Source organism: Phacochoerus africanus, chromosome X (genome assembly GCF_016906955.1).
Source record: "Phacochoerus africanus isolate WHEZ1 chromosome X, ROS_Pafr_v1, whole genome shotgun sequence".
Classification (NCBI taxonomy): Eukaryota; Metazoa; Chordata; class Mammalia; order Artiodactyla; family Suidae; genus Phacochoerus; species Phacochoerus africanus.
In genome coordinates, this window is record NC_062560.1 from 60,633,855 (window position 1) to 60,659,276 (window position 25,422).

The 25,422-nt window shown below is 39.3% G+C and overlaps 1 protein-coding gene across 2 annotated transcripts in view; it reads left to right on the forward strand.

Moving 5' to 3' along the window:
* Positions 1–25,422, forward strand: part of KIF4A (kinesin family member 4A) — a 130,415-nt gene that overhangs the window by 41,367 nt on the left and 63,626 nt on the right. For both annotated transcript variants that reach the window (XM_047765088.1, XM_047765087.1), the window contains exons 8-10: positions 12,685–12,801; positions 13,436–13,611; positions 18,023–18,084. In XM_047765088.1, coding sequence (XP_047621044.1) covers positions 12,685–12,801; positions 13,436–13,611; positions 18,023–18,084 — 355 coding nt within the window. The remainder of the gene's footprint in view (positions 1–12,684; positions 12,802–13,435; positions 13,612–18,022; positions 18,085–25,422) is intronic.

Here is a 25,422-nt window from a genome sequence, read left to right on the forward strand (position 1 = left end):
CTCCTTCAAAGTTCTATAGTACCAGGGGGCTATCTTGTCATTTTCTGGCCCCTCTGTATTTCCCACTTCCCCACAAACTACAGGGATCCAGCCACAGCAGTATACTCATTGTTTCCCAAACAGTACTGTTGTTTCAGATCTCTGCACCATTGTACTTATATATTCTCTGCTGGGTTTTTTCTTTCCCCACCACCTTGGAAACCTGATTCCACAAGCTCCCCTGTTCCTCTGGGGTTTTTTTGTTTGTTTGTTAGCTTTTTAGGGCTGCACACGTGGCATATGGAGGTTCCCAGGCTAGGGGTCTAATCAGAGGCGCAGCTGCCAACCTTCGGCACAGCCACAGCATCAAGGGATCCGAGCCGCATATGCAACCTACACCACAGCTTGTGTCAACTCCAGATCCTCAATCCACTGAGTGAGGCCAGGGATCCAACAACGAAACCTCATGGTTCCTAGTCGGATTCGTTAACTACTGCGCCACGATGGGAACTCCCTCCTCCGGTATTTTTAATCTTTCCCTCTCTACTAGCTTTCCCCCCTCAGTGTAGAAGCATACCAGTGTGTTTCTCCAATTTTAAAATGAACAAATTCTTCATCCTCCTCATACTTCTGTTCTTTTCCCTTTTCCTTTCACTCTGCATTTTTGGCAGCCCTCCATCCTCATCCCATTGAATCTCTCCCTGCCAAGATCACCCAATGACCTGAATAACTGAATCCATTAGGCTCTTCAGTCTTCCTCTTACTTGGTGACTCCACTGTGTCTGACACTCTTCCCCTTCTTCTGGACTGTCTCATTCCTCCCTTGGATCTGTGACACTACCCTCTCCTAGCTTTCCCCTTACTTTTCTGAGAGTTCTTTCTCAGGCTCCTCTTCTTCCACTTACCCATATTTGAAACATACCCCAGGTTCTATCCTGGGATTTTTTTCTTTCTCTTCTCACTGTTCAAGCCTATCACCTTGCCACCTCTGCACCACTGTGAGTGATCTCGGTCACTTAGATGCTGATAGTTCCTACCCATATGCTGCTGATCCCAAACCTCTATCTCCAGCCCATATCTCACATCTACATTTCAGCCTATTAAATAGATAGTTGCCTGTGGGCATCTCGTGAATGTTCCACAGATACCTCACATTCCACGTATCTAAAACTGAACTCCCCATCCCTTCCTGTTGAAGTTTTCCTTCCATTACCTATATTCAGCAATGCCAACATCCCCCAGTCACCCAAGCTAGAAACCAGGGCATCATCCCATACTCTTCCTTCACTCTGGCTACTCCCAGTCCTATCAGTCGCCAAGTCCTGTCAGCTTTACTTTCTCATCTCTCAAGTGCCTTTCTTTCTTCTAACCCTACTACCACTACCTTAGTTCAGGCCTTCCATCATTAGCATAGAGCTTTCCAAATGGGTTCCCTACCTTCAGTCAGTCACTCTTTCTAGTTAACTACCAACCAGCAGCCAGGATGTTCTTCCTAAACTGGATATCCCTGCTTAGAGCTCTGCCCTCACTTTGTACCATGCTGCTTAGCATGGCTTTTGTGCTCTCTCCCTGCCTGCCTGGCTAGCTCCCCCTCTCTCCAGCCTTTCACCACAATCTTGGCCATACTAAGTGTGCCAAGTTCTCTCTCATCTGTACATCTTTGTACATCCTACTCCCTCTGCCAGAAGTGCCTTCCCTCTGTCTTCACGTGGCTAGTTCTATTTCGCCCTTTAAGACTCAGCTCCAATTTCGTTCCCTCGAACCACCTCCCATTGGTCTGACTCCCACCTCCAGTTCCTCTGACTCCCACCTCCCATACCTAGTGCTTAGCTCTTTTCTACACTAACACTACCCCAACTCTGCACTACAGTCATCTCCTTGCCTGGCTGGTCCCAGGAGACAGCAAGTCAATCAAAAGTGGGTTGGAATCTAACATACGGTACAAATGAACCTTTCCACAGAAAACTGTGGACTTGGAGAATAGACTTGTGGTTGCCAAGGTGGAGGGGAAGAGAGCAAGATAGATTGGGAGCTTGGGGTTAATAGATGCAAACTATTGCCTTTGGAATGGATTATCAATGAGATCCTGCTGTGTAGCACTGGGAACTATGTCTAGTCACTCAGGATGGAGCCTGATAATGTGAGAAAAAGAATGTATATGTGTATGTGTGACTGGGTCACATTGCTGTACAGTAGATATTTGACAGAACACTGTAAACCAGCTATGATGGAAGAAAAATCATTATATATATATATATATATAATGGGAATCATATATGTATTATATATATATGTATTTATATTTATATATATGGGAACTATGTCTTATTGGTCTTTGAACCCCTAAGACCTGGCATAGTGCCTGACATGTATGTCATTGTAGGCCCTCATTGAATCCCTTTCGTTCTGACTGTTAATTCCTACTAATATTTCAATTCACAGTTCAGATATCACCTACCTATGAAACCTCTACTTTGGGTCAAGGTCTTTCTATTGGTGTTCCCATAATGTTTTTTCCTAACATTTTATTATGGAAATTTTCAAAGATACAATAAAGTTGGAAGATTTTATAGGAACATTCCTATAGATAGTATCTGAATTCTACCATTAACATTTTACTATATTTGCTATATTACATATCTGTCCATTTATCTACTCATTAATCCACGTTCTTATTTCTAAAATAAATTGCACACATTAGTGCACTTCTTCCCAAATTTTTAGCTTACATGTTATTAACTGGAGTTTAATATTTGTATAGATTTTTTAAATGTAAGTTTTATAATGAAAAGCGCAAGTTTTAAGTGTATTTTAGCCAAATATTGATAAATGCATTTACCTGAAAGCCTGTAAGCCAAAGCCTTATCATGATATAGATTACCTCCCTTCCCAATCAGTTGTCACCCTACCAAGTCTCACAGTATTCTCCCTTTTCATTGTAATTATTTATTTGTCTTTTTTTTTCTCATTAAACTTTGAGTTTGTTGAGGGTAGAGAACAGTTTATATTTTCTTGCCACCTGTGCCAAATACTATGCCTGGCACACAATAGGTGTTCTATAACTGTTGGCTGGCCAGATAAATTTAATATCTGCCTTATTCCTGGAATATGAGCACATGTTGTATCCATTTCCTTTTTCATCTCCCACATCCAAAAAGTCTCTTGGTCATGTCATTTTTATGTCTTAAACACCTTTGAGGGGAGTTCCCATCATGACTCAGCAGGAAGGAATATGACTAGTATCCACGAGGACGCGGGTTCGATCCCTGTTCTTGCTCAGTGGGTTAGGGATCCAGCTTTGCCATGAGCCGTGGTGTAGATAACAGATGAGGCTCAGATCCTGCATTACTGAGGCTGTGGTGTAGGCCAGCAGCTGTAGCTCTGATTTGACTCCTAGCCTGGGAACCTTCATATGCCTCGGGTGCGGCCCTATGAAGACAAACACAAAAAACAAAAAAACCTTTGTCTTCTATCTCCTTCATTCCTCTCCCATTGTCCCAGTCCTTAGAGAGCTCTCAGTTGAACTGTTAAAATATCCTCCTAAATGGTTTCTTAAACACCAGTTGTTTTACTCCCAAATCTACCTTCCAAATGACTACCAAAGTAATATTTCTAAAATCTAAACTTGATCATGTTTACTCTCTTTAAAACTCTTCATTTGTGTCCATCATGTACAACAGATGTTTTTAATCTGCCTTTCTTTTAAAGCAGAGGAACTCTTTTTTTTTTTAATTTTTATTTTTTGTCTTTTTGCCATTTTTAAGGCCGCTCCCACGGCATGTGGAGGTTCCCAGGCTAGGGGTCGAATCGGAGCTGTAGCCGCTGGCCTACACCCAGAGCCACAGCAACTCGGGATCCGAGCCGCGTCTGCAACCCACACCATAGCTCACGACAACGCTGGATCCTTAACCCACTGAGCAAGGCCAGGAATCGAACCCACAACCTCATGGTTCCTAGTCGGATTCGTTAACCACTGAGCCACGACAAGAACTCCAGAGGAACTCTTTTTAAAATGAACTGTTTAAATAAATTCTAACAGTTGAAATAAATTAAAAAACAGATTGTAAATTCACATAAATTTATAAGTTCAAATTTATAACACTGAGTAGGTCAGTCTTCAAACTATAGGAGTGTTATAGCTATTTTTATGATCATAATTTCTTTATATTTACTTTCATATCCAAATTTTTTGTGGTAAAAAATACATCCAACAAAGGAGTTGTATCTAGAATATAGGGAAAACACTCAAAACTCAATAGTAAAAAATAATTCAACTAGAACATGAGCAAAAGACATGAACAAATATTTCACTGAAGAGGATATAGAGATGACAAAAAGCACATGAAAAGATGTTCACCATCCTTAGTCATAAATGAAATGCAGAAGAAAACCACGAGGATACCTCTGCATACCTCTCAGAATAGCTAAAAGAAAAAAATAGTGACAACACCAAATGCCGACAAGAATGTGGTAAATTTGAATTTCTCATACATTGCACTATTGGACATTAATTCCAGAGAAAGTGTATGTCACCCAAAAAGCTATACATGAATGTTCATAGCTGCTCTATTTGTAATAACCCAAAACTGGAAACAACTCAAATGTCCACCAACAGGTAAATGAATGGTTAAACAAGCTGTGGGACATCCATGCTGTGTACTGCTACTCAGCAGTAAAAAGGAATGAACTATTCAACAGCTTGGATGGATTATTATTATGCTGAGCAAAAAAGAAAAGGCCAGTTTCAAAATGTTACGCACTGTATATACCATTTATACATTCTTGAAATAGCAAAATTATAGGGGAGAAAAATTAATGATTGCCAGGGCTTGGCGGATAGAAGGTGAAGAGGCAGATGTGCCTGTAAAGGGTAGCACAGTTCTCTGTCTTGATTTTGGTGATAATTACATGAAGTTATACATATGATAAAAGTTGCACAGAACTGCATATACACACACAGAGTACATGTAAAAACTGGTGAAATCTGAATAAGACAAAGTTTAATTTCCTGGTTTTGATATCGTATTGTGGTATGGGAGATTGTTACCATTGGAGGAGGCTGGGTGAATGGTGCATAAGACCTTCCTGTACATTTTTTTTTCCTTGGGCAGCTTCCTGTGACTCTATAACTACTTTTGAAATAAAAAGGATTTTTTAATGCAGTATAATGAAAAGTAATTTTTTCTCTTTCCCCAAATCCCTAGTCTATGTTTTTGGACATTAGCTCCTTCTATACCAGTAGAAGCATAGTATGTACTCTGTTTATTTTTTCCATTAAATTATTTATTTATTTAGTCTTTTTAATGCCACACCCATGGCATATGGAAGTTCCTAGGCTAGGGGTCAAATTGGAGCTGCAGCTGCCGGCCTATGCCACAGCCACAGCAATGCCAGATCCGAGTTGCATCTGTGACCTACGCCACAGATTGTGGCAACCCTGGATCCTTAACCCACTGAGGGAGGCCAGGGATCTAACCCACATCCTCATGGATACTAGTCAGGTTCTTAACCAGCTGAGCCATAGTGGGAACTCCTCCCTAAATGATTTATGTTAGAGATTGTTCCATATCAGCATATATATCTCTACTGTGTTCTCTTTTGAGTCCATATAGTGTATAGATATACCATTGTATTTATTATACCATTCTCCTATTGATGTACATTTAGGTTGATTCCAGACTTTTGCTATTACATACTAGGCTCCAGTGAACGTTCTTAATATATGACATGTTGGGGATTCTAGATGACAGCTACAATTTTATTTAAGGTTTTGTATCAATTTTTTTCCTATAATTTATTCTGGTCATACATTATCAGGATAATCCTGATTCATACTGTATATAATTGTGACTTATAAAAAATTTTAACAGCTCATTTTACAATCTCAGAATTGTCTTCACCTGTTTTGATCTAGGAGCTTCAATGAGAAGTGATAGGATGTTTGTAAATTCAAAGTTGGATTACTAATAATATCTTTCCTAATTTATGTTATGTAATAACTATAAATGTCTAACAAGACACAAAGCTTACAAGAAGCGCTGAAACCATCTCTTTTTTTTTTTAAGGGCCATTGGCTAAGTGCTTCATATGTACTATTGATTTAATCTTTTTCCAGCTTTATTGAGATATAGAGCATATGTTAAGTTTAAAGTGTATAACGTGATGATTTGGTACCTGTATATATTGTGAAATGATTACTGCAATAAGGTTAGTTAACACCTCCATCCCTTCACATGGTTACCATTTGTGTGTGTATGGTGATAACATAAAATTTAGTTTCTTAGAACAGAGTAGCGTTTACTAGAGAGGAAGGAGGCAGGGAAGGGTGAAATGGGTAAAAAGGATCAACTGTATAATGATGGATGGAAACTAAAATTTTGGTGGTGAGAAAATTGTGCAATATAGAAGTAAAAATATAATGTACACATGAAACAATGTTATAAACTAATGTTAATCTCAATAAAAAATTTTATTAAGATTTACTCTCTTAACCATCAAGTACATAATACAGTACTGTTGATTACAGTCACCATATTGTACATAAGAATCCCCAGAACTTATTCATCTAATAACTTGAAGATGGTATCCTTTTTTTTTTTTTTTTTTGTCTTTTTGCCTTTTTGCCTTTTCTAGGGCCGCTCCCGCAGCATATGGAGGTTCCCAGGCTAGGGGTCTAATCAGAGCTGTAGCTGCTGGCCTATGCCACAGCCACAGCAATGCGGGATCCGAGCATCGTCTGTGACCTCTACCACAGCTCAAGGCAATGCTGGATCCTTAACCCACTGAGCAAGGCCAGGGATCGAACCCGCAACCTCATGGTTCTTAGTCGGATTCATTAACCACTGAGCCACGACGGGAACTCTCGAAGATTGTATCCTTTGACCAACATCTTCCCATTTCCCCTACCCCTCAGCCTCTGGCAGTGACCCTTCTGCTCTCTTTCTATGATTTCAGCTTTTTTTTTTTAGATTCCACATATAGGGTGAGAACATATAGTATGTGTCTTTCTCCTGATTTATTTCATTCAGCATGATGTCCTCAGGGTCCATCCATGTTACAAAAGGCAGGATTTTCTTCTTTTTTATGGAATAATATTCCTGTGTGGGTGTGTACCACATTTTCTTTATTCATCCATCAATCCCTTAGTGGATACTTAGATTATGAAGCCATCTTTAATAGCATGTCATCTCAACATGTTGAGTTCCATATTTGCTTGGTACCACATAATGTCTATGATGCATTGATAAGCCCATGAATTGAGTAACTGCCTCTGTCTAGTGTTTCAGTACAAGCTCATGTGCTATAGTGGTATAATTATTTGTACAGTTTTCCATGAATGTGCATGTGAGCAGGGGAAAAAGTCTAGTGCAGAGCCACAATGTTAAATTATGCATTTGCAAAAAAATTAAACATATGTACAAATAATAGGTATTTTCAAAGACTGCAGAAAAATTAATTAGCCTTGTTGCACAAGATAATATGTCAGCAGACTCCAGTATGTTCAGATTTGCTTTATAGCACATTGGAATGAGCCATTTAAATGCAATTGTTAAAATTTAAAATATTTATTTATTTATTTATTTATTTATTTATTTGGCTCTACCCATGGCATGCAGAAATTCCTGGACCAGGGATTGAACCTGCACCACTGCAGAACCAGAACCATTGTAGTGGTAACCTTAATTTGCCGTAAGGAAACTCCTAAAATAATTTTAAATAGTGGTGATGGTTGTACAACAATGTGAATGTATTTAATGCCATTGAACTATACATACTATACATTTTAAAGTGGTTGAAGTGGTACATTTTATGGTGTATATATTCTACCACAATAAAAATAATTTTTAAAACAAAATCCAAATTACAGTTGCAGAAACTCTAAAGCATTTCTGTGGTTCCCTAAAGTATCCCTAAGGTTCTGAGGAACACAGCTTGAAAACTACTGTCCTACAGCATAAACACAAATACCTGAGTGTGATGTGTCATGCTCTTTATGATCTGTCCCTCACTGTCTTCTGGCCTTTGTCTATCTCATAACTTGCATTGTATTCGTATTGACCTACCTATAATTCCACTATCAAAATGTATAATGCATCTTTCACAAATGTGCATTGACATATGTTATTTCTCTGCCTGGAGTGCCCTTACATTCTTCTTTTCTACTCTTCTCTCCTCCATCAGCATTGTCCTTCCTGGTCATCCTTTGCAATTCAGCTCAAATTTTCAATGCCCACTCCCTCCTATGAGAACTCACTTTTACTATACTTACCTCTTCTTTAACATTATATTTGCAATCATCTGTTTGTTGATGTGTCTATTCCCCTTTAGATTATGAACTCCTCAAGATTGTGACGTATTCATCTTTGTGTCTCTAATACCTAGCACAGTGCCTAGAATATTGTATATATTTACTAAATGATGAAAAGGACTTGGATGTGTGGGAAAGAGGAAGAGTCCAGGATGTCTCACATTTGCTGTTTGTTGGCTGACTGGTTAGATGATGAGACAAAGAAAAGGAACAGTGCTGGAAGTGAAATAGATTTGCACAGAAAGGTGAATTCTATGTTCAGTTCTGGGTTATGCAATGCCATGTGGGCACAGCCCACTGGAGGTTATTCAATGGGCAGCTGAAATATGCTTTTGGACAACAGGAAAGAGGTCTGGTTTGGAGATGCATATTGAGGGAGTCATTAACACAGGTATTTATTGGAACTCTAGTCAAGGATGAGATAACCCAAGGAGAGTATACATAGTATGTGTGTGTGCGTGGAGAATGGGGGACACATGGGTAGTCACATGGCTCTGGAGGAGAGACTTAAGAGTTCAAGATTTCAGAGTCCCTGTTGTGGCACACTGGAAACGAATCCGACTAGGAACCATGAGGTTGCGGGTTCAATCCCTGGCCTCGCTCAGTGGGTTAAGGATCCAGCATTGCCATGAGCTGTGGTGTAGGTTGCAGATGTGGCTAAGATCTGGTGTGGCTGTGGCTGTGGTGTAGGCTGGTAGCTGTAGCTCTGATTCGACCCCGAGCCTAGGAACCTCCATGTGCCGTGGGTGTGGGCCTAAAAAGCAAAAAAAAAAAAAAAAAAAGTTCAGGTTTTCTTTAGATACATTTTCCGCCACTCCTGTCTCTTCAGCCCCAGCCTTCTCCTCATTCCAAGGTATCTGGTGCCTCTAAGTGAGCAAATTAGCTCACGTCCACAGAGCCTAGAGGTTAAGATCATGGACTTTGGAGCAAGACTGCCTCCATTTGAATCCTGACTCTACCACTTATTAGCTATATGACCTAAGGCAAGTTATGTAATCTCTTTGTGCCTCAGCTCACGTGTCTGTAAATACAGGGATAATCATACTTTATGCAAACTGTATAGTTCCTAGTGAAGTAATATGTGTTAAGTTTCTAGAGCAGTATCTGGCTTATAGTAAACACCATATAAACTTAGCTGTTATTATTACTCTCATCATCATTGTCCCTCTGCAGGCACTTTAGATTGAGGCTCCTCCATCTTGCTGAGTCATTTATTGCTTCTCTACCTGTATGCTGAAAACACATTGAAACCTCTTGCCTACTGGTATTTCCTCTCCTATGCTCTAAGATCTTGTGGTTAGTACTTTTAAAATTCCTTTTAGTGCTATCTTAGGAGAGAAAGAAATGCGGTGGTCAGTCTCCTATGTTTGAACAGAGCTTCCTATAATGCTCTCTGTGTTCTTTTTGTATATGAGGTTATTTGTTAACATTGATTCCTTCGAAGCTACATCAATTTTTTATTGGAATAATATATGACTAGATAATTATAATTTTATTTTTCGAAAACCTTTCATTATCCCCCCCTCTTTTTGTCTTTTTAGGGCCACCCTTGTGGCATACAGAGGTTCCCAGGCTAGGGGTCTAATCAGAACTGTAGCTGCTGACCTATGCCGCAGCCACAGCAACATCAGATCCAAGCCTCATCTGTGACCTACACCACAGCTCATGGCAACACTGGATCCTTAACCCATTGACCGAGGCCAGGGATCGAACCTGCATCCTCATGGATGCTAGTCAGATTCGTTTCTGCTGAGCCATGATGAGAACTCCTACTTTTTCCCCTTTAGACTTTCTATACCCAGAAACTTATCTTTTTTTCCTGAATTTTGGAAATCTGTTTTCTTAACATCCAGTGTATTGATGTCTGACCATGTGGCTTGCTCCCCTACAACCAGATTCTCATAATTTTACTTATATAATCAGTTCTTCCATGTGTGTCAGCTTGAAGGCCAAAGCAGTCATTTCCTTCTTTACTTGCAGTATCTTTTGAGTAAAGAAATTGTCATCAGAGGAGATAAGGAATTTATCAGGTGCTCTGCTTTCAGCATCATGTAACTTAGCAAATATCTAGATTATCTAAGCTTCTCTACCTATTAATAATAACTTACATTTAGGTAGTGCTTTATAGATCACATTTGATTTCTATCATAGCCTCATAAGGTAAGATATGTATTATACCTCTTTTATGGATAAAGGAAAGTTTTAGTGGCTTTGTCCAAGGTCATACACATTGGTTAAGTGGCAGAAGCAGTTTGAACTAAGGTTCTGTCTCCTAATCAAGTTCTTTTTCACTCTGTCTCCTCTCAGTATTGCCAAATGTCCTGTAATAAGCAAAATTGTTCCTATTTGAGAGCTGCTTCATTTCTGTCCTAGCTTGTTTTTCTCCTGTTACCAATATACCCTTTTATTCTAGTTGTGAGATTCGTTGTAATGTACTTCCATATACGTGTGAGGTTATATTTCCCTTTTTAAGTTAAAAATCTCTTCTTTGTTATTTGTTGCCCTTGTGAACAAATACCCAAAGCTGTTGAGTAGTATTCTTGATCCTCTCCTCACTTGATCTGTTCTCATTCTTTTAGAGAGAAGAAGCTCTAGTCTTAGATTTTTTTTTTTTTTTTTTTGGTCTTTTGTCCTTTTAGGGCCATACCCGCGGCATATGGAAGTTCCCAGGCTAGGGGCTGAATTGGAGCTATAGCTGCCGGCCTACGCCAGAGCCATAGCAGCACCAGATCCGAGCCATGTCTGTGACCTACACCACAGCTTACAGCAACGCCAGATCCTTAACCCACTGAGCGAGGCCGCGGATCAAACCCGCAACTTCGTGGTTCCTAGTTGCATTTGTTTCTGCTGCTCCACGACAGGAATTCCCATTCTTAGAATTTTATATGAACAGTTTTCTTTTCTTTTTTTTTTTGTCTTTTCGTTATTTCTTGGGCCGCTCCCTCGGCATATGGAGGTTCCCAGGCTAGGGGTCCAATTGGAGCTGTAGCTGCTGGCCTACACCACAGCCACAGCAACGCCGGATCGTTAACCCACTGAGCAAGGCCAGGGACCGAACCCGCAACTTCATGGTTCCTAGTCGGATTCGTTAACCACTGTGCCACGACAGGAACTCCTATATGAACAGTTTTCTCCTCAGTCAGAACTTTTATTAGGTCTCTGCAAACATGTTCTTCCCAGTCTTTATGATGTATATACTCCATCTATGTCAAGAATTTGTCATTTTAATCTCATGCAACAGGAAATCAAGTGCTGTTTTGTGATGAGTGTTTGGGAAAGTATAATGGAAATGATTGACCATAGGGTCCATAATAGATAGTTTAAAGCACAGGAAAGATGATCTACTGGGAGTATTTTGAAAGTGTCAGTAAATTTGTAGCCACAATAAGGGTGAAGAACAGGATCTATTGAAGAAATGGAAGGTTAGTAAGATGCAGTCAGAGAGGAATTTCGGAGTTCAGGATTTTGTAGATAGAATTGTTTCAGGTAAGGTATGGCTAAATAAGTTAAAGGTAGAGTAGTGCTAACAATAATGATGCCATTTATGTGTCATTTAACTTTATTTTGTGTAAAGTATCTTATTTCCCTACAACAACCTAATGAGGTAGGTAGATTTGCCTTATTTTATAGTGGAACTTCATGCACCTCATACAGCTAGTCAGTGATAGAGCCAGGATTAGAACTTAGGTCTATCTGATACCAATGCCCATGCACTTAACCATTACACTATATACACTTTCCATGATAAACATAACCATAAGAGGGTCAGAGGCTTTTAAGGGACCTCAGAGATTATTACAGTATTTAAAGAGTAAAACTTGCAATTTAAGAAGTGGAAAAGAATCTTTATATAAAGCAATAAGAGGAAAGGTATTGCAATACGGTATAATAGAAAGAGCATAGGATTTGACCGCAGTCCTAAAATGGAACCTGAGGCCTACCACTTGCCATCTGTTTGACCCCTGAGAAATCATTTAAATTTTGGGCTAGTTTCCTTATCAGTAAACTGAAAATGGTAATAAAAATAATGATGATAATAATAAAGAATAGCTGTTAATCTAATTTCACAGCATTAATTTAAATGTTGTGATAATGTTATAAAAAGTAAATAACTATACAGATGTTTGTTGTCATGGCAATGGTTATCTGTCTGTCTGCTTTGTTTCTTTGGGAAATGGCAAGAAGTGCCAATAGATTCAATTGTGCACTCACCTTTGTCCTTTGAACTTAAAGAGGCATTCTCAGAAAAGTGAACAGGATTGAGATTAAGAAGTTTCCTTACGTTTGCTGACTTAACATTTCTATGGGATCTTTATTTCTTTTGCCTTTCTCAGGAAAAGTGTAAGTATATGTTAGATGCTTTACCAAGTGATTTAAATTTTGTTTCCTGCTATTAGGTATTAATATTAACCGAGGCCTCTTATGCTTGGGAAATGTAATCAGTGCTCTTGGAGATGACAAAAAGGGTGGCTTTGTGCCCTACAGAGATTCCAAGTTGACTCGACTGCTTCAAGGTAAAAGCCAAAAGCGCCTCTAAAAAATAAGAGAAAGTAATTCAGAATGATAGTGCTGAGAAAGCAAAGATGGAACAGGTAAAAGGCCAGATTTTTGGACTATCGTATATAGAACTGTCTAATTGATAAACTGGAGAGAGAAACCTGTTGGCAAGCAGGCTTCTAAAGTAATGGAAAAAATGTCTTCATATATGACTTTGAGAGCCAAGAAATCTTTAGAATGCCAACTATTCTTAGTACTTTGTACCTGAAAATGAACTTGGTTACTGTTTTATTAGTGCTGATGAAGCAAAATTCCCTAAAGAGTTAAAATCTACCTAGAGGGGGCATCCAAAGAATGTTTAATCCTAATAGTGGCTCCTATCTTACTTGGGCCAGGCTCCAACTGTTTTAACCCATTTGACTGCTGCAGTTACAGTCTCTATTAAGAACGAGGACGCATGCCATAGGATTCTAAATTCTATCATTTTACACAACAAAGATCTTAGTGTTCTTATATTGAAACAATAGGAAATTTGTAGATACTTAAGAATTTTTTTCTTCCAGCTCTGAGCTTGAAGTCACCAACTCAAATGGATATCTTTGCTTGCATCGTACATGTTTGATTTCATTTCCTTCCATTATTCTTTTTCAGATTCTCTAGGAGGTAATAGCCACACTCTTATGATAGCCTGTGTGAGTCCTGCTGACTCCAATCTAGAGGAAACATTAAATACTCTTCGCTATGCTGACAGAGCAAGAAAAATCAAGAACAAACCTGTTATTAATATTGATCCTCAGACAGCTGAACTTAATCATCTGAAGCAACAGGTAGAAGGGGCTTAATATTTGATGGGAAAAATTTCAAGTATGTGAGTAGAATGATAGTGCTTCTACTTCTCAGCTTCTCCTCTATCAGAAGTTTAAAGATGTTGGTTAAGAATTATGTTAGTTTGGAGAAATCTTTTTTTTTTTTTTTTGTCTTTTTGCTATTTCTTGGGCTGCTCCTCCGGCATATGGAGGTTCCCAGGCTAGGGGTCCAATCGGAGCTGTAGTCACCGGCCTACACCAGGGCCACAGAAACACGGGATCCAAGCTGTGTCTGCAACCTACACCACAGCTCACGGCAACGCCGGATCGTTAACCCACTGAGCAAGGGCAGGGACCGAACCCGCAACCTCATGGTTCCTAGTCGAATTCGTTAACCACTGCGCCACGACGGGAACTCCAGTTTGGAGAAATCTTAAAGTAACTCCTTCTGACATGTTTTTGGGTCATTTTTAAGATTGGAGGGTGGTATTGGAGATTTCACTGATAAAGAAGTGAGCAGTGAGAGAGGTGAGACAGGAGAGGTAGACAGGAGTCAGATCTTGAAGGTCTTTATATGACTTATTAAAAAAATTTGGAATTCAACCTTAAAGCTGTAGGAGCCATTGAAAGATTTTTTATAATCTTTTTTAAAAAATTTATTATTGAAAGATTTTTAAGTAAGAAGGTGACATTGTATGTTTTAGGGAGATTACTCCAGCAAGTATGGAGGAAATGGATTAGAGTTGGGCATAACTAGAAGTAGGAAAGTAAATCAGGCTGTTATAATAACCCAGGTGAGAACCATGGCCTGAACTAAAGACAGTGGCGATAGAGATAAAGGGAAGGAGACAAATTAGAAGCAAAAAACGGAGTTCATGTTGTGGCTCAGCGGTAACCAACCCAGCCACTGTTCATGAGGATATGGGTTCGAACCTCGGCCTCTCTCAGTGGGTTAAGGATCTGGCATTGCCACAAGCTGTGGTGTAGATTGCAGACACGGCTTGGATCCTGCGTTGCTGTGGCTGTGGTGTAGCTGGCACCTGCAGCTCCTATATGACCCCTAGCCTGCTAACTTCAATATGTCACAGATATGGCCCTAAAAAGCAAAATAAAATAAAATAAAGCAAAAAACAAGGAGGTTGAATATATAGGGCTTACAAATGTGGTAACACATTTGTGGAAGGATAGGTGGGGAGAATCAAAGTTGCTTCCCAGGTATCTTGCTTGGACAACTGAATAAATGGTGGTAACAATCATTGGGTCAGGGAATACAGAAGGAAAAACAGGATCAAGTAGGGACTGGAAATGATGAACTTCAGTTTGGGACATTTTAAACTTGAAAGGCTTGGGGGACATCTAAGTAGAGTTACTTAAACATGGCTGTGTATACAGGTTTAATGCAGAGAGGTTTGAGCTTAAGATACAAATTTGAGAGTCATGAGCATTTAGATGGCATCTAAAGTTATGGAATGGTTGAGATCAGAGTGCCTCGCGCATTAAAGGCATTACTCAATATTTGCTGAATGAGCAAATTGCCAAGAAGAGAGAAGAAGGCTAGACAGAACTCAGGGGTTACAGCAGCATTTAGGAATGGGGAAAAGAGAGACGAAGACGAAGCACACAGGTAGGAAGAAAATCAGCGGTGTCAGGTAAGGGAAGAAAGTTTCAAGGAGGGATGTCAAAAGCAAGGTGGCAACATTGATAATTTATACTTTTAAAAAATGGTATGGCTGTTGTGTGGAATTGGCTTATTGTAGAACAAAGGTAGACTCGTGGAGCCCACTTAATAAGTTCCTGCAGTGATCCAGGAAAGAGAGAAATGATGGCTTAGGTTTAGGTCCATGGTGGTGGTGATAGAAAGAAGTGACCAATGAATTAGATAAGGGGGCAAGGATATGACACCCAGCTTTCTGGCATGTGAAACTGCATATTCACTGATCTTGAATGCACTGGAGAAGGACCAGGTTTGGGATAGCAGACAATTAAGTAGAAATATGAAGTAAATAGTTGAATATAAAGATTCCAAATTCAAAAAAACTAAGGGGGTCTAATAATGGTAATACTTAGCTCCCTGGGCTGATTTGAGGATTAAATGAAATTTATATCTAAACCATCTTGCATGGTATCTGACTCCAGGGGCTAGACTCAGGCCTCAGAGAAGCTCCCTTCCTTTCAGATTTCCTATCTCACATTGACATTTATGTAGTGATTATGGTTCAAAATATACTTTTATATTCATTATTTAATCTTATCATAATAAGCCACTGCATAGAGCAGATATCTTTATTCCCACTTTAAGACACTGGGGTCTATGATGATTGCTGTACACCTTATAAATGTAATAAAATTTATTAAGTAATCTTAAAATTTTTTTAAATAAAAAAAAAGACACTGTGGTCTAAGAAATGAATGTAGGTGGTTCAGGGCAGGCTGATGGAAGAACCAGGTCTCCTGATATCCTGCCCTTGACTTTACCCACTATCTCTCCAAGATGGAGCAGTAGTGGCTTGTTAAGGGACTGTGAAAGCTCTCTGCAGTGGGATACTAACTCTGATAAGCCTTACTTGCAGGTTGCAAGGGAGAGAGAGCTGGATTGGAGGGAGCAGCATCCCTTTACCAGCAGTTTCTTCACTGGTGGCCAGCAAATCCCCCCTAAGCTTTCTGCCTGAAGCCCTCCTAGACATAAAATGGAGATAAAATACCAGTTTCTCCCTATCAAACAGGCTTGTTCTCTGTAAATGATTTGGAAATCTATGTGCATCAAATGAAATCACATGTGTAGTCATGCTTTGGAAATAATGATGTGAAAATAAATGTAAAATACTAGTGTTATTGCATTAAAAAAAAGTTCTAAATTCAGAAAGATCTGCGTTTGAGATAAATTTGGGAGTCGCCAGTTTAAAGATGGTAATTGAAACCATAGGCAGAGATGAGACTTTAAGGAGAGAATACAAAGTGAGAAGACTGATACTGAGCTTTGAGGATCTTTATCATTTAAAGGACAATTGGAGCAAAAACAGACTAAGAAAGAGAACTGGAAGATCAGCTTGAAGAATAGAAGGAAAGGCAGGAAACTGTGGTGTCTGATAAGCCAGATGCTACCAAACAGTCAAATAAAATGAAGACTGAAAAATGCCCATGGAATGTAGTGACATGCAGATCATTGATGACCTTGGCAAGAGTTATTTTAGTGGAATGTTGTGGGCACAAATCATTGGAATAGGTTAAGGACCAAGTGAGAGAAGAGCAAAAGGAAATGAAGGCAGTGGGGGTAGACTCTTCTCTCAAACTTTGTAAAAGAGAGAAATTGGACAAAAGAGATAGGAAATGGGATTGGGAAAGGTGCTTTTGTTTTGTTTTAAGATGGAAGAGACTTGAACATATTTTAATCTTAATAGTAAGGATCTTGTAAAAAATGAAGAAGTTGAATATATAGAAGAGAGAAGGGATAGCAAATAGAGTAAGATTTCTCAGGAGGCAAGAAGAGTTGGGAGCCAAAGCACAAGCAGAACAGCTCCTCTTTTGTCATAGGAGGAAATGGAGAGGATGACTGCATGTGCACTCTGGTTTAAGATCCATCCACATGAAGCCTCCTTTGGACTGTTTTGGGATTTCATCAAATTTGCTTCTTCGCAGAACCCTAAAGGACTTAACTATACCTGATGACCTAGCATCTTCTGTCTTGTATTATTTCCTACTTTTCCAAGCCTTAGTCTTGTCTTCATCAACTAGATTGTAAACTTGAGAATAAACCACCAGAGTTTATTTTTGTATTCCCCCACACTGCTTAGCCCAGTGCTAAGTCTGATTGGGAAAAAAAAATAGATGTTCAATAAAAACTCACGAAGGTGCTTAGATAAAAGGGATGACTCATCTTCTAAGAACTAGTTATTCATGTAATGTTGATTGTCCTTTTATCACTGAATCATCAGCCCTATTGCTTACTGTAAAACCTAAGCTATGCCTTAGATTTCATAGGTATCAAAGCAAAATCACCCTACTGCTAATATGGTAATTTTGCTGATGAGGGGTAAGTAATTTTTTTAAGTCTTAGTAGATTTTGTTTTAATTAACTTTATTTTCTTTGGATAAATATCATGTGTTTTAATATGTACAAAAATTTTATAAACCTAGTTATACATTACCAAAAAGGACATCTTACCTTTTTTAAAAATTTTTATTCGCGTATAGTTGACTTACAATGTTGTTATTAGTTTCAGGTGTACAGCAAAGCGAATCATAAATATGTATCTATTCTTTATTCCCATATAGGTTATTACAGAATATTGAGTTCATTTCTCTGTACTACACAGCAGGTCCTTGCCAGTTATCTGCTTTATACACAGTAGTGTGTAAAGGTCAATCCCATCCCCCCAATTTGGGATCAGTAGTTTTTGGTTAGTAAATAGCTATTTTTCTTTGCCTTTCTTAGGTACAACAGCTACAGGTCTTGTTGCTACAAGCCCATGGAGGTACCCTGCCTGGATCTATAAAGTAAGAGTCAGACTAATTTTAAATGTATATTCTAGCAGAGCCTATTTCTTCTTATGATTGTCTTCCCCCTGATATTCTAAAGTTTCTGGTAGCACTTGGTGTCAAGGTAGGGATCTTAACAAACATCCTATCTATTTAGGAGTGTGGGTTCTGGCCTTAGAAGTTCATTAATTGGAATTCTACTATGAGGAAAAACTGTCTCTCTCTTCCCCTACCATTTATTTATTTGATTATGTATTTATATTCATATAGACTCATGGGTATCTCTTTTATTTTATGCATTAACATCCAGAACTATCATTATTTGTTTTATTGCCCAAATTGTTTCTGCTTTGTCCACTAGGAGCTCCTTCAGGGTGGCTCTTATGTTCTTTAACACGCCATCAAGTTTTTAAGCACTTCCACCAGATGTTCCACACTCATCTTATATTTTTCCCTGCCCCAGTTCTGGAATCAATCGTATGTCCAAGGAGCCCTGGTTTTTGCTTTTTTTGTTTTTAAATTGGAAAATGGTATTTAGGAACCAGATCTGGGCATTAAGTGTGCTCATTGTTATTGGGATGTCACTACTTTTGAGCTAGGAAATATCTGTATGTATAGTAACTCACACATATACTCATATCTGTATTTTTATATCTATCTATATATGTATTAAAAACCATGATTTTAGACTGACACTTCTGATTCCAGTCCAGCATTATAGGGTTTATTTTCATCTTTCCACTCTCTTTATAACTTCTTTCTCCAACAATGAAAAAACAGCTCTCATTATCTACATTCTATTTACTTGTTTAGTTCTAGCATACACATAAAATAATTTCAGAATTTCTAGTCCATACCCCTGTGAGAAACACTTTTAGAAACTTTGGAATTCCCATTATGGCACAGTGGGCTAAGGATCCAGCATTCCTGCAGCTGTGGCATAGGTTGCAGCTCAGGCTCAGATTGGATCCCTGGCCTGGCAAAAAAGAAAACAAAGGGAAAAAACTAGATTACAGCATGTATGTACAGTTCTTTTTGTCTTTAGGCTTAGAGTATCCAGGCAAGATACTGTTTCCCTAAGTTATTGTTTGTATTCCACTGTGAGTGCTCCCTACATCTTGCTTGGTTGGTTTTAATTATTTGTTTATATTTTGGGTATGTGAAGGCTATGTGAAACATTGTGATAGTCTGAGATTCAGAGTTATACAAAAAGATATCTTCAGAACAGAGAAATGAAAATCAAAACCACAATGAGATATCACCATACACCTGTCAAGATGGCTATTATAAAAAAAAAACAAAAACAGAAAATAACAAATGTTGTTGAGGATGTGAGGAAAACCTGGAAAAGTTAGAACCTGTGTGCACTGTTAGAGGGATTATAAAATGGTATAACTGCTATGGGAAACAATATGGAGTTTCCTTAAAAAAAAATTAAAAATAGAGCTGCCATATGATCCAGCAGTCCTACCTTTGGGTATATATGCAAAAGAATTGAAAACAAGGTCTCAAAGAGATATTTGCATACCCATGCTCATAACAGCACTATTCATAATAGTTAAGGAAGTGGAAGCTACAGAAATGTCCATCAGTGGATGAATGGATAAATAAAATGTGGTATATAAATACAATACATACATACAAGAGACTATTATTCAGCCTTAAACGGGAAGGAAATTCTATTACATGTTACAACATGAATGAAACTTGAGGACAATATGTTAAGTAAAATAAGTGAAATAAGTTGAAAAAGACAAATACTGTATGATTCTACTTATATGAAGAATTAAAGGAGTTCCCGTCGTGGCTCAGTGGTTAACGAATCCGACTAGGAACCATGAGGTTACAGGTTCGATCCCTGGCCTCGCTCAGTGGGTTAAGGATCCAGCATTGCCCTGAGTTGTGGTGTAGGTCACAGAGGTGGCTTGGATCCCACGTTGCTGTGGCTGTGGCGTAGGCCGGTGGCTATAGCTCCAATTAGACCCCTAGCCTGGGAACCTCCATATGCTGCAGGTGCGGCACTAGAAAATACAAAAAAAAAAAAAAAGAATTAAAAATACTCAAATTCAAGCATTCCCTTCGTGGTTCAGTGGTTAACGAACCCGACTAGGATCCATGAGGTTGTGGGTTCAATCCCTGACCTTGCTCAGTGGGTTGAGGATCCAGCATTGCCGTGAGCTATAGCATAGGTCACAGACGTGGCTCGGATCCTGCATTGCTTTGGCTGTGGTGGAGGCTGGCAGCTGTAGCTCCAATTCAACCCCTAGCCTGGGAACCTCCATATGCCGCGGGCATGACCCTAAAAAGCAAAAATTAATTAATTAATTAATTAAAATAAAGATACTCAAATATATAGAAATGGTTAAGATGGTAAATTTCATATTATGCTTTTCACCACTGTATGTATTTTTGTTTTATGGCTGCACCTGTGGCAGATGGAAGTTCCCAGGCCAGTAATTGAATCCAAACTGCATCTAAGACCTACGCCACAGCTGCAGCAACACCAGATCCTTTAACCCACTACACTGGACCAGGGTCCAAACCTGTACCTCTACAGTGACCTAAGCCAATGCAGTCAGATTCTTTTTCTTTTTCTTTTTTTTTTTTTTTTTTTTGGCTTTTTGTCTTTTTGTCTTCTGTAGCCACCGGCCTACACCAGATCCACAGCAACTTGGGATCCGAGCCGCATCTGCAACCTACACCACAGGTCACGGCAACACCAGATCCTTAACCCACTGAGCAAGGGCAGGGACCGAACCCGCAACCTCATGGTTCCTAGTTGAATTTATTAGCCCCTGAGCCACGACAGGAACTCCTGCAGTCAGATTCTTAACGCACTGCACCACGGCACGAAGTCCCACCATATTTTTTAAAAAGGAAAAAAAAAAAGCATGTCATTCTCTTTGTCCATGCTACTCTGTCCCTTTATCACCACTGTTCTATTTCCCCCTGTATTTAACCCATCTCTTCAGTTTATTCCTGCATTTCTTTTTGTACAAATGAGCAGATACTGATGTATTTTTTCATATCCTCTTTTTTCTCAGGTGAATGGTAGTATACTATAGATACACTTTGTGGCTTTGCTTTTTTCACTATTTCCTCAAAATTATTATCAATTCATAAAACAGTCTTCCTCATTCTGTTTTACAGCTGCATGGCACTCTTATGTGTGCATATGCCATACATAGTAATTCATCTTCTCTCCTGCCTATGGGCATTAGGTTGTTTCCAATACTTTGCAGTTACAAAGTGCTGCAGTGAATGACCTTGTGTGTATAAAATTTCATATCGTTCATTATTTTTCTTCGGAGTAGATTTCTAGAAATGAGATTGCTGAGACAAAAGGTATGAGTGTACATGTGGTTTTATTTGATACTGCCATTTTCCCCTCCAGAAGGATTATACCAATTTGCATTCCCAGCAGCAGTGTATGAGAGTGCTTATTTCCCCACACCCTTGCCAATGAAATGCGTTGTCATACTTTTTCAATTTTTGCCAATCTGATAGGGAAGAAATTCTATCTCAGTATTGTTTTAATTTGCATTTATTTAATTATGAGTGGGTTTGAGCTGCCTTTTTTTTTCATATGTTTCAGGGCCGCTTTTATCACTTTTTCTGGTGATCATTCATCTGTCCTATTTTTCTATTGGATGTTTTTGACCCTTTGGCCCTTTTTTAAAAAAATTGTGGATAAACTCTATATAACAAAAACTTACCATTTTAATCATTTTTAAGATACAGTTCAGTAGCATTAAGTTTATTCACAGTGTTGTGCAGCTAGCACCACCATCCTCCCCAAAACTTTTATCTTTCAAAACTGAAACTCTGTACCCATTGAACAATAACTTCCCATTTCCCCCTCTCCTCAGCCCCTGGCCTTCACCATTCTACTTTCATTTGATTACTCTAAGTAACTCATATGAGTGAAATAATACAATAGTTATCCTTTAGCAGAATGTCTTCAAGTTTCATCTATATTATGACATATGTCATAATTTCCTTCCTTTTAAAGGCTGAATAATATTCCATTGTGTGTATATATCATATGTTGTATATCAACTCATCTGTCAATGGACACAGGTTGCTTTTGTTTTTTGGCTATTGTGAATAATGCTGCTATGAACATGGGTATGCAAATATGTCCTTAAGACTCTACTTTCAGTTTCTTGGGTACTATACCCAGAGGTAGAATAGCTGGATCATATAGTTATTCTATTTTTTTAATTATTTAGTTAAATGGTAACACCATTTTGCTTTCCTCCTGGAAGTTCACAAGCATTCTGATATCTTCACATCCTTGCCAACACTTATTTTCTTTGTTTTTATTTATAACAGCCCCCTCTTTTTTTTTGGCCCCCTCTTTTTTTTTCCTTTTTTATGGCAGTACTTGCAGCATATGGAAGTTCCCAGGCTAGGGGTCAAATTGGAGCTGCCACAGCAACACTGGATCCAAGCTGTGTCTGCAACCTATCCTACAGCTTGAGGCAACACTGCATCATTAACCCGCTGAGCGAGGCCAGGGATCAAACCCACATTCTCACAGAGACAACATTGGGTCCTTAACCCCCTGAGCCACAATAGGAATTCCTGGCCCTTATTTTCAGTAGTTCTTTTTATATTAGTGATATTAGCCTTTTGTCTGTAATGGGTGTTACAAATATTTTAACAGGATATTAGGATAATTTGTTCTCTACAGCTAATCACCACAATCCAATTTTAGAACATTTCCATCACCCCAAAATGATCCCTCATGCCCGTTTGTAGTCACTCCTTTTCCCACTCCCAGCCTTAGGAAACCATTAATCTGCTTGCTATTTCTACAAGATTTGCCTATTGTGGGAGTTCCCGTGGTGGCTCAGTGGAAAGGAATCTGACTAGTATCCATGAGGATACAGGTTTGATCCCTGGCCTCGCTTTGTGGATTAAGGATCTGGCTTTGCCGTGAGCTCTGGTGTAGGTTGCAGGTGTAGCTCGGTTCCTGTGTTGCCATGGCTGTGGCGTAGGCTGGGCAGCTACAGCTCCGATTCAACCCCTAACCTGGAAACCTCCATATGCTGTGGGTACGGCCCTAAAAAGATTTTTTAAAAAAAGGATTTCCTGTCGTGGAGCAGCAGAAATTAATTCGACTAGGAACCGTGAGGTTGTGTGTTTGATCCCTGGCCGTGCTCAGTGGGTTAAGGATCCGGTGTTGCCGTGAGCTGTGGTGTAGATTTCAGATGCGGCTCGGATCTGGCGTTGCTGTGGCTGTGATATAGGCCTGCAGCTCTGATTCGACCCCTAGCCTGGGAACCTCCATATGCTAGGGGTGCAGCCCCAAAAAGACAAAAAAAAAAAAAAAATGACCCAAAAAAAATTTGCTTTGTAGACATTTCATGTGTGTGGAATCTTTTTGTATGGCTTCTTTCATCTATAATGTTTCTGAGATTCATCCATATTATAGCATGTATCAGTATTCATTCCTTTTTTTTTTTTTTTTGGTCTTTTTGGGGCCACACCTGTGGCATATGGAGGTTCCCAGGCTAGGGATCCAATTGGAGCTACAGCTGCCAGCCTACGTCAGAGCCACAGCAACACCAGATCCGAGCCATGTCTGTGACCTACACCATAGCTCACGGCAACACCAGATCCTTAACCCACTGATGGAGGCCAGGGATCGAACCCACAACCTCATAGTTCCTAGTCAGATTCATTTCTGCTGTGCCATAATGGGAACTCTATCATTATTCATTCCTTTTATCACTAAATAGTATTCCATTAGCTGGATATACATTTTGTCTGTCCCCCTGTCCATTTACCAGTTGATAGACTTTGGGGTTCTTTCAACTTTTTGGCTATCATGAATTATGCTGCCATAAACATTCACTTGCAAGTTTTTGTATGGACGTATGCTTTTTATTGGGTAGATGCCTAGAAGTGGAATTTCTGGGTCATATGTTTAACTTTTTTTTTTTAAGGGCTGCGCCCATGGCATTTGGAGATTCCCAGGCTAGGGGTTGAACTGGTGCTGTAGCCACCAGCCTACACCACAGCCACAGCCACAGTCACAGCAAAACCAGATCCAAGTAGCATCTGTGAGCTACACCAGAGCTCACGGCAAAGCCAGATCCTTAATCCACAAAGCAAAGCCAGGGATCAAACCTGTGTCCTCATGGATACTAGTCAGATTCATTATCACTGAGCCATGATGGGTACTCCATTATGTTTAACTTTTAAAGAAACTGCCAAATTGTTTCCCAAGGTGGCTACATTGTATATATTCTCCTCCCATTTCTGGATTTTGATTCATAGTTAGCCTTTCCCTGCACCAAGATTAAAGAGGAATTCACCCATGTTTTCTTCTAGTACTTACGTTGTTTTTATTTTTTACATTTTATTTTTCCATTTGGAGTTTATACTTGTTTGGTGTGAACCTATTTTCTCTTAATATCCTTATTCTCAATAACTCAGTCATTTTCTGGTTATAAACATGATACATTGCTTCTTATAGGACATTTAGAAACATGTAAAGAATAAATCTTAAAATTGCCATAATTTTATCACCCAGAAATGACTGCCCTTCTCTTTGTATTTCTCCCTCTGAGTCATTTCATCTTGGTGTCCTGGTAATATTTTAAGAATGTTGGATAAAGAAACTGAGGAATGGAGTTCCCGTTGTGGCTCAGCAGTAACGAACCCAACTAGTATCCATGAGGACCCAGGTTCGATCCCTGGCTTTGCTCAGTGGGTTAAGAATTTGGCATTACCGTGAGTTGTGGTGTGGTTTGCAAACGTGGCTCAGATCTGGCATTGCTATGGCTGTGGCATTAGGTGGGAAGCTGTGGCTCTGATTCAGTCCCTAGGAACTTCCATACGCTGCATGTGCGGCCCTAAAAAGCAAAAGGAAGGAAAAAAAGAGAGAGAAAGAAAGAAACTGGGGAAAGCTTGGATCTCCTTAAGGGTTTCCTAAAGACCTGTTCTAGTATACCCAGCTTAGAAGCAGTTAACCTTTCTTCCTTTCAATTTAGCATAGAGCTGTTTTATGTAAGACAAGATTAATGAACACAAGACTAATGAAAAACATTCCAGACTTCCAACTGCCTAAAATATCCTATAGTACATAGTTTCAGCTACAAAAGTAGCTGATTCTAAGAAACAGTTCATGAATCAGACAATTGAAGGCAATTGTTCAATGTTTTTGTGGGTTTTTTTTTTTTTTTTTTTTGTATTTTGTTTATTTGGCCACACCCATGGCATGTGGAGGTTCCCAGGCCAGGGATCAAACCTGCACCACAGCAGTGACCCAAGCTTCTGCAGTGGCAATGCCAGATCCTTAACTCACTGTGCCACAGGGGAATTCCAATTGGTCAATGTTCTACA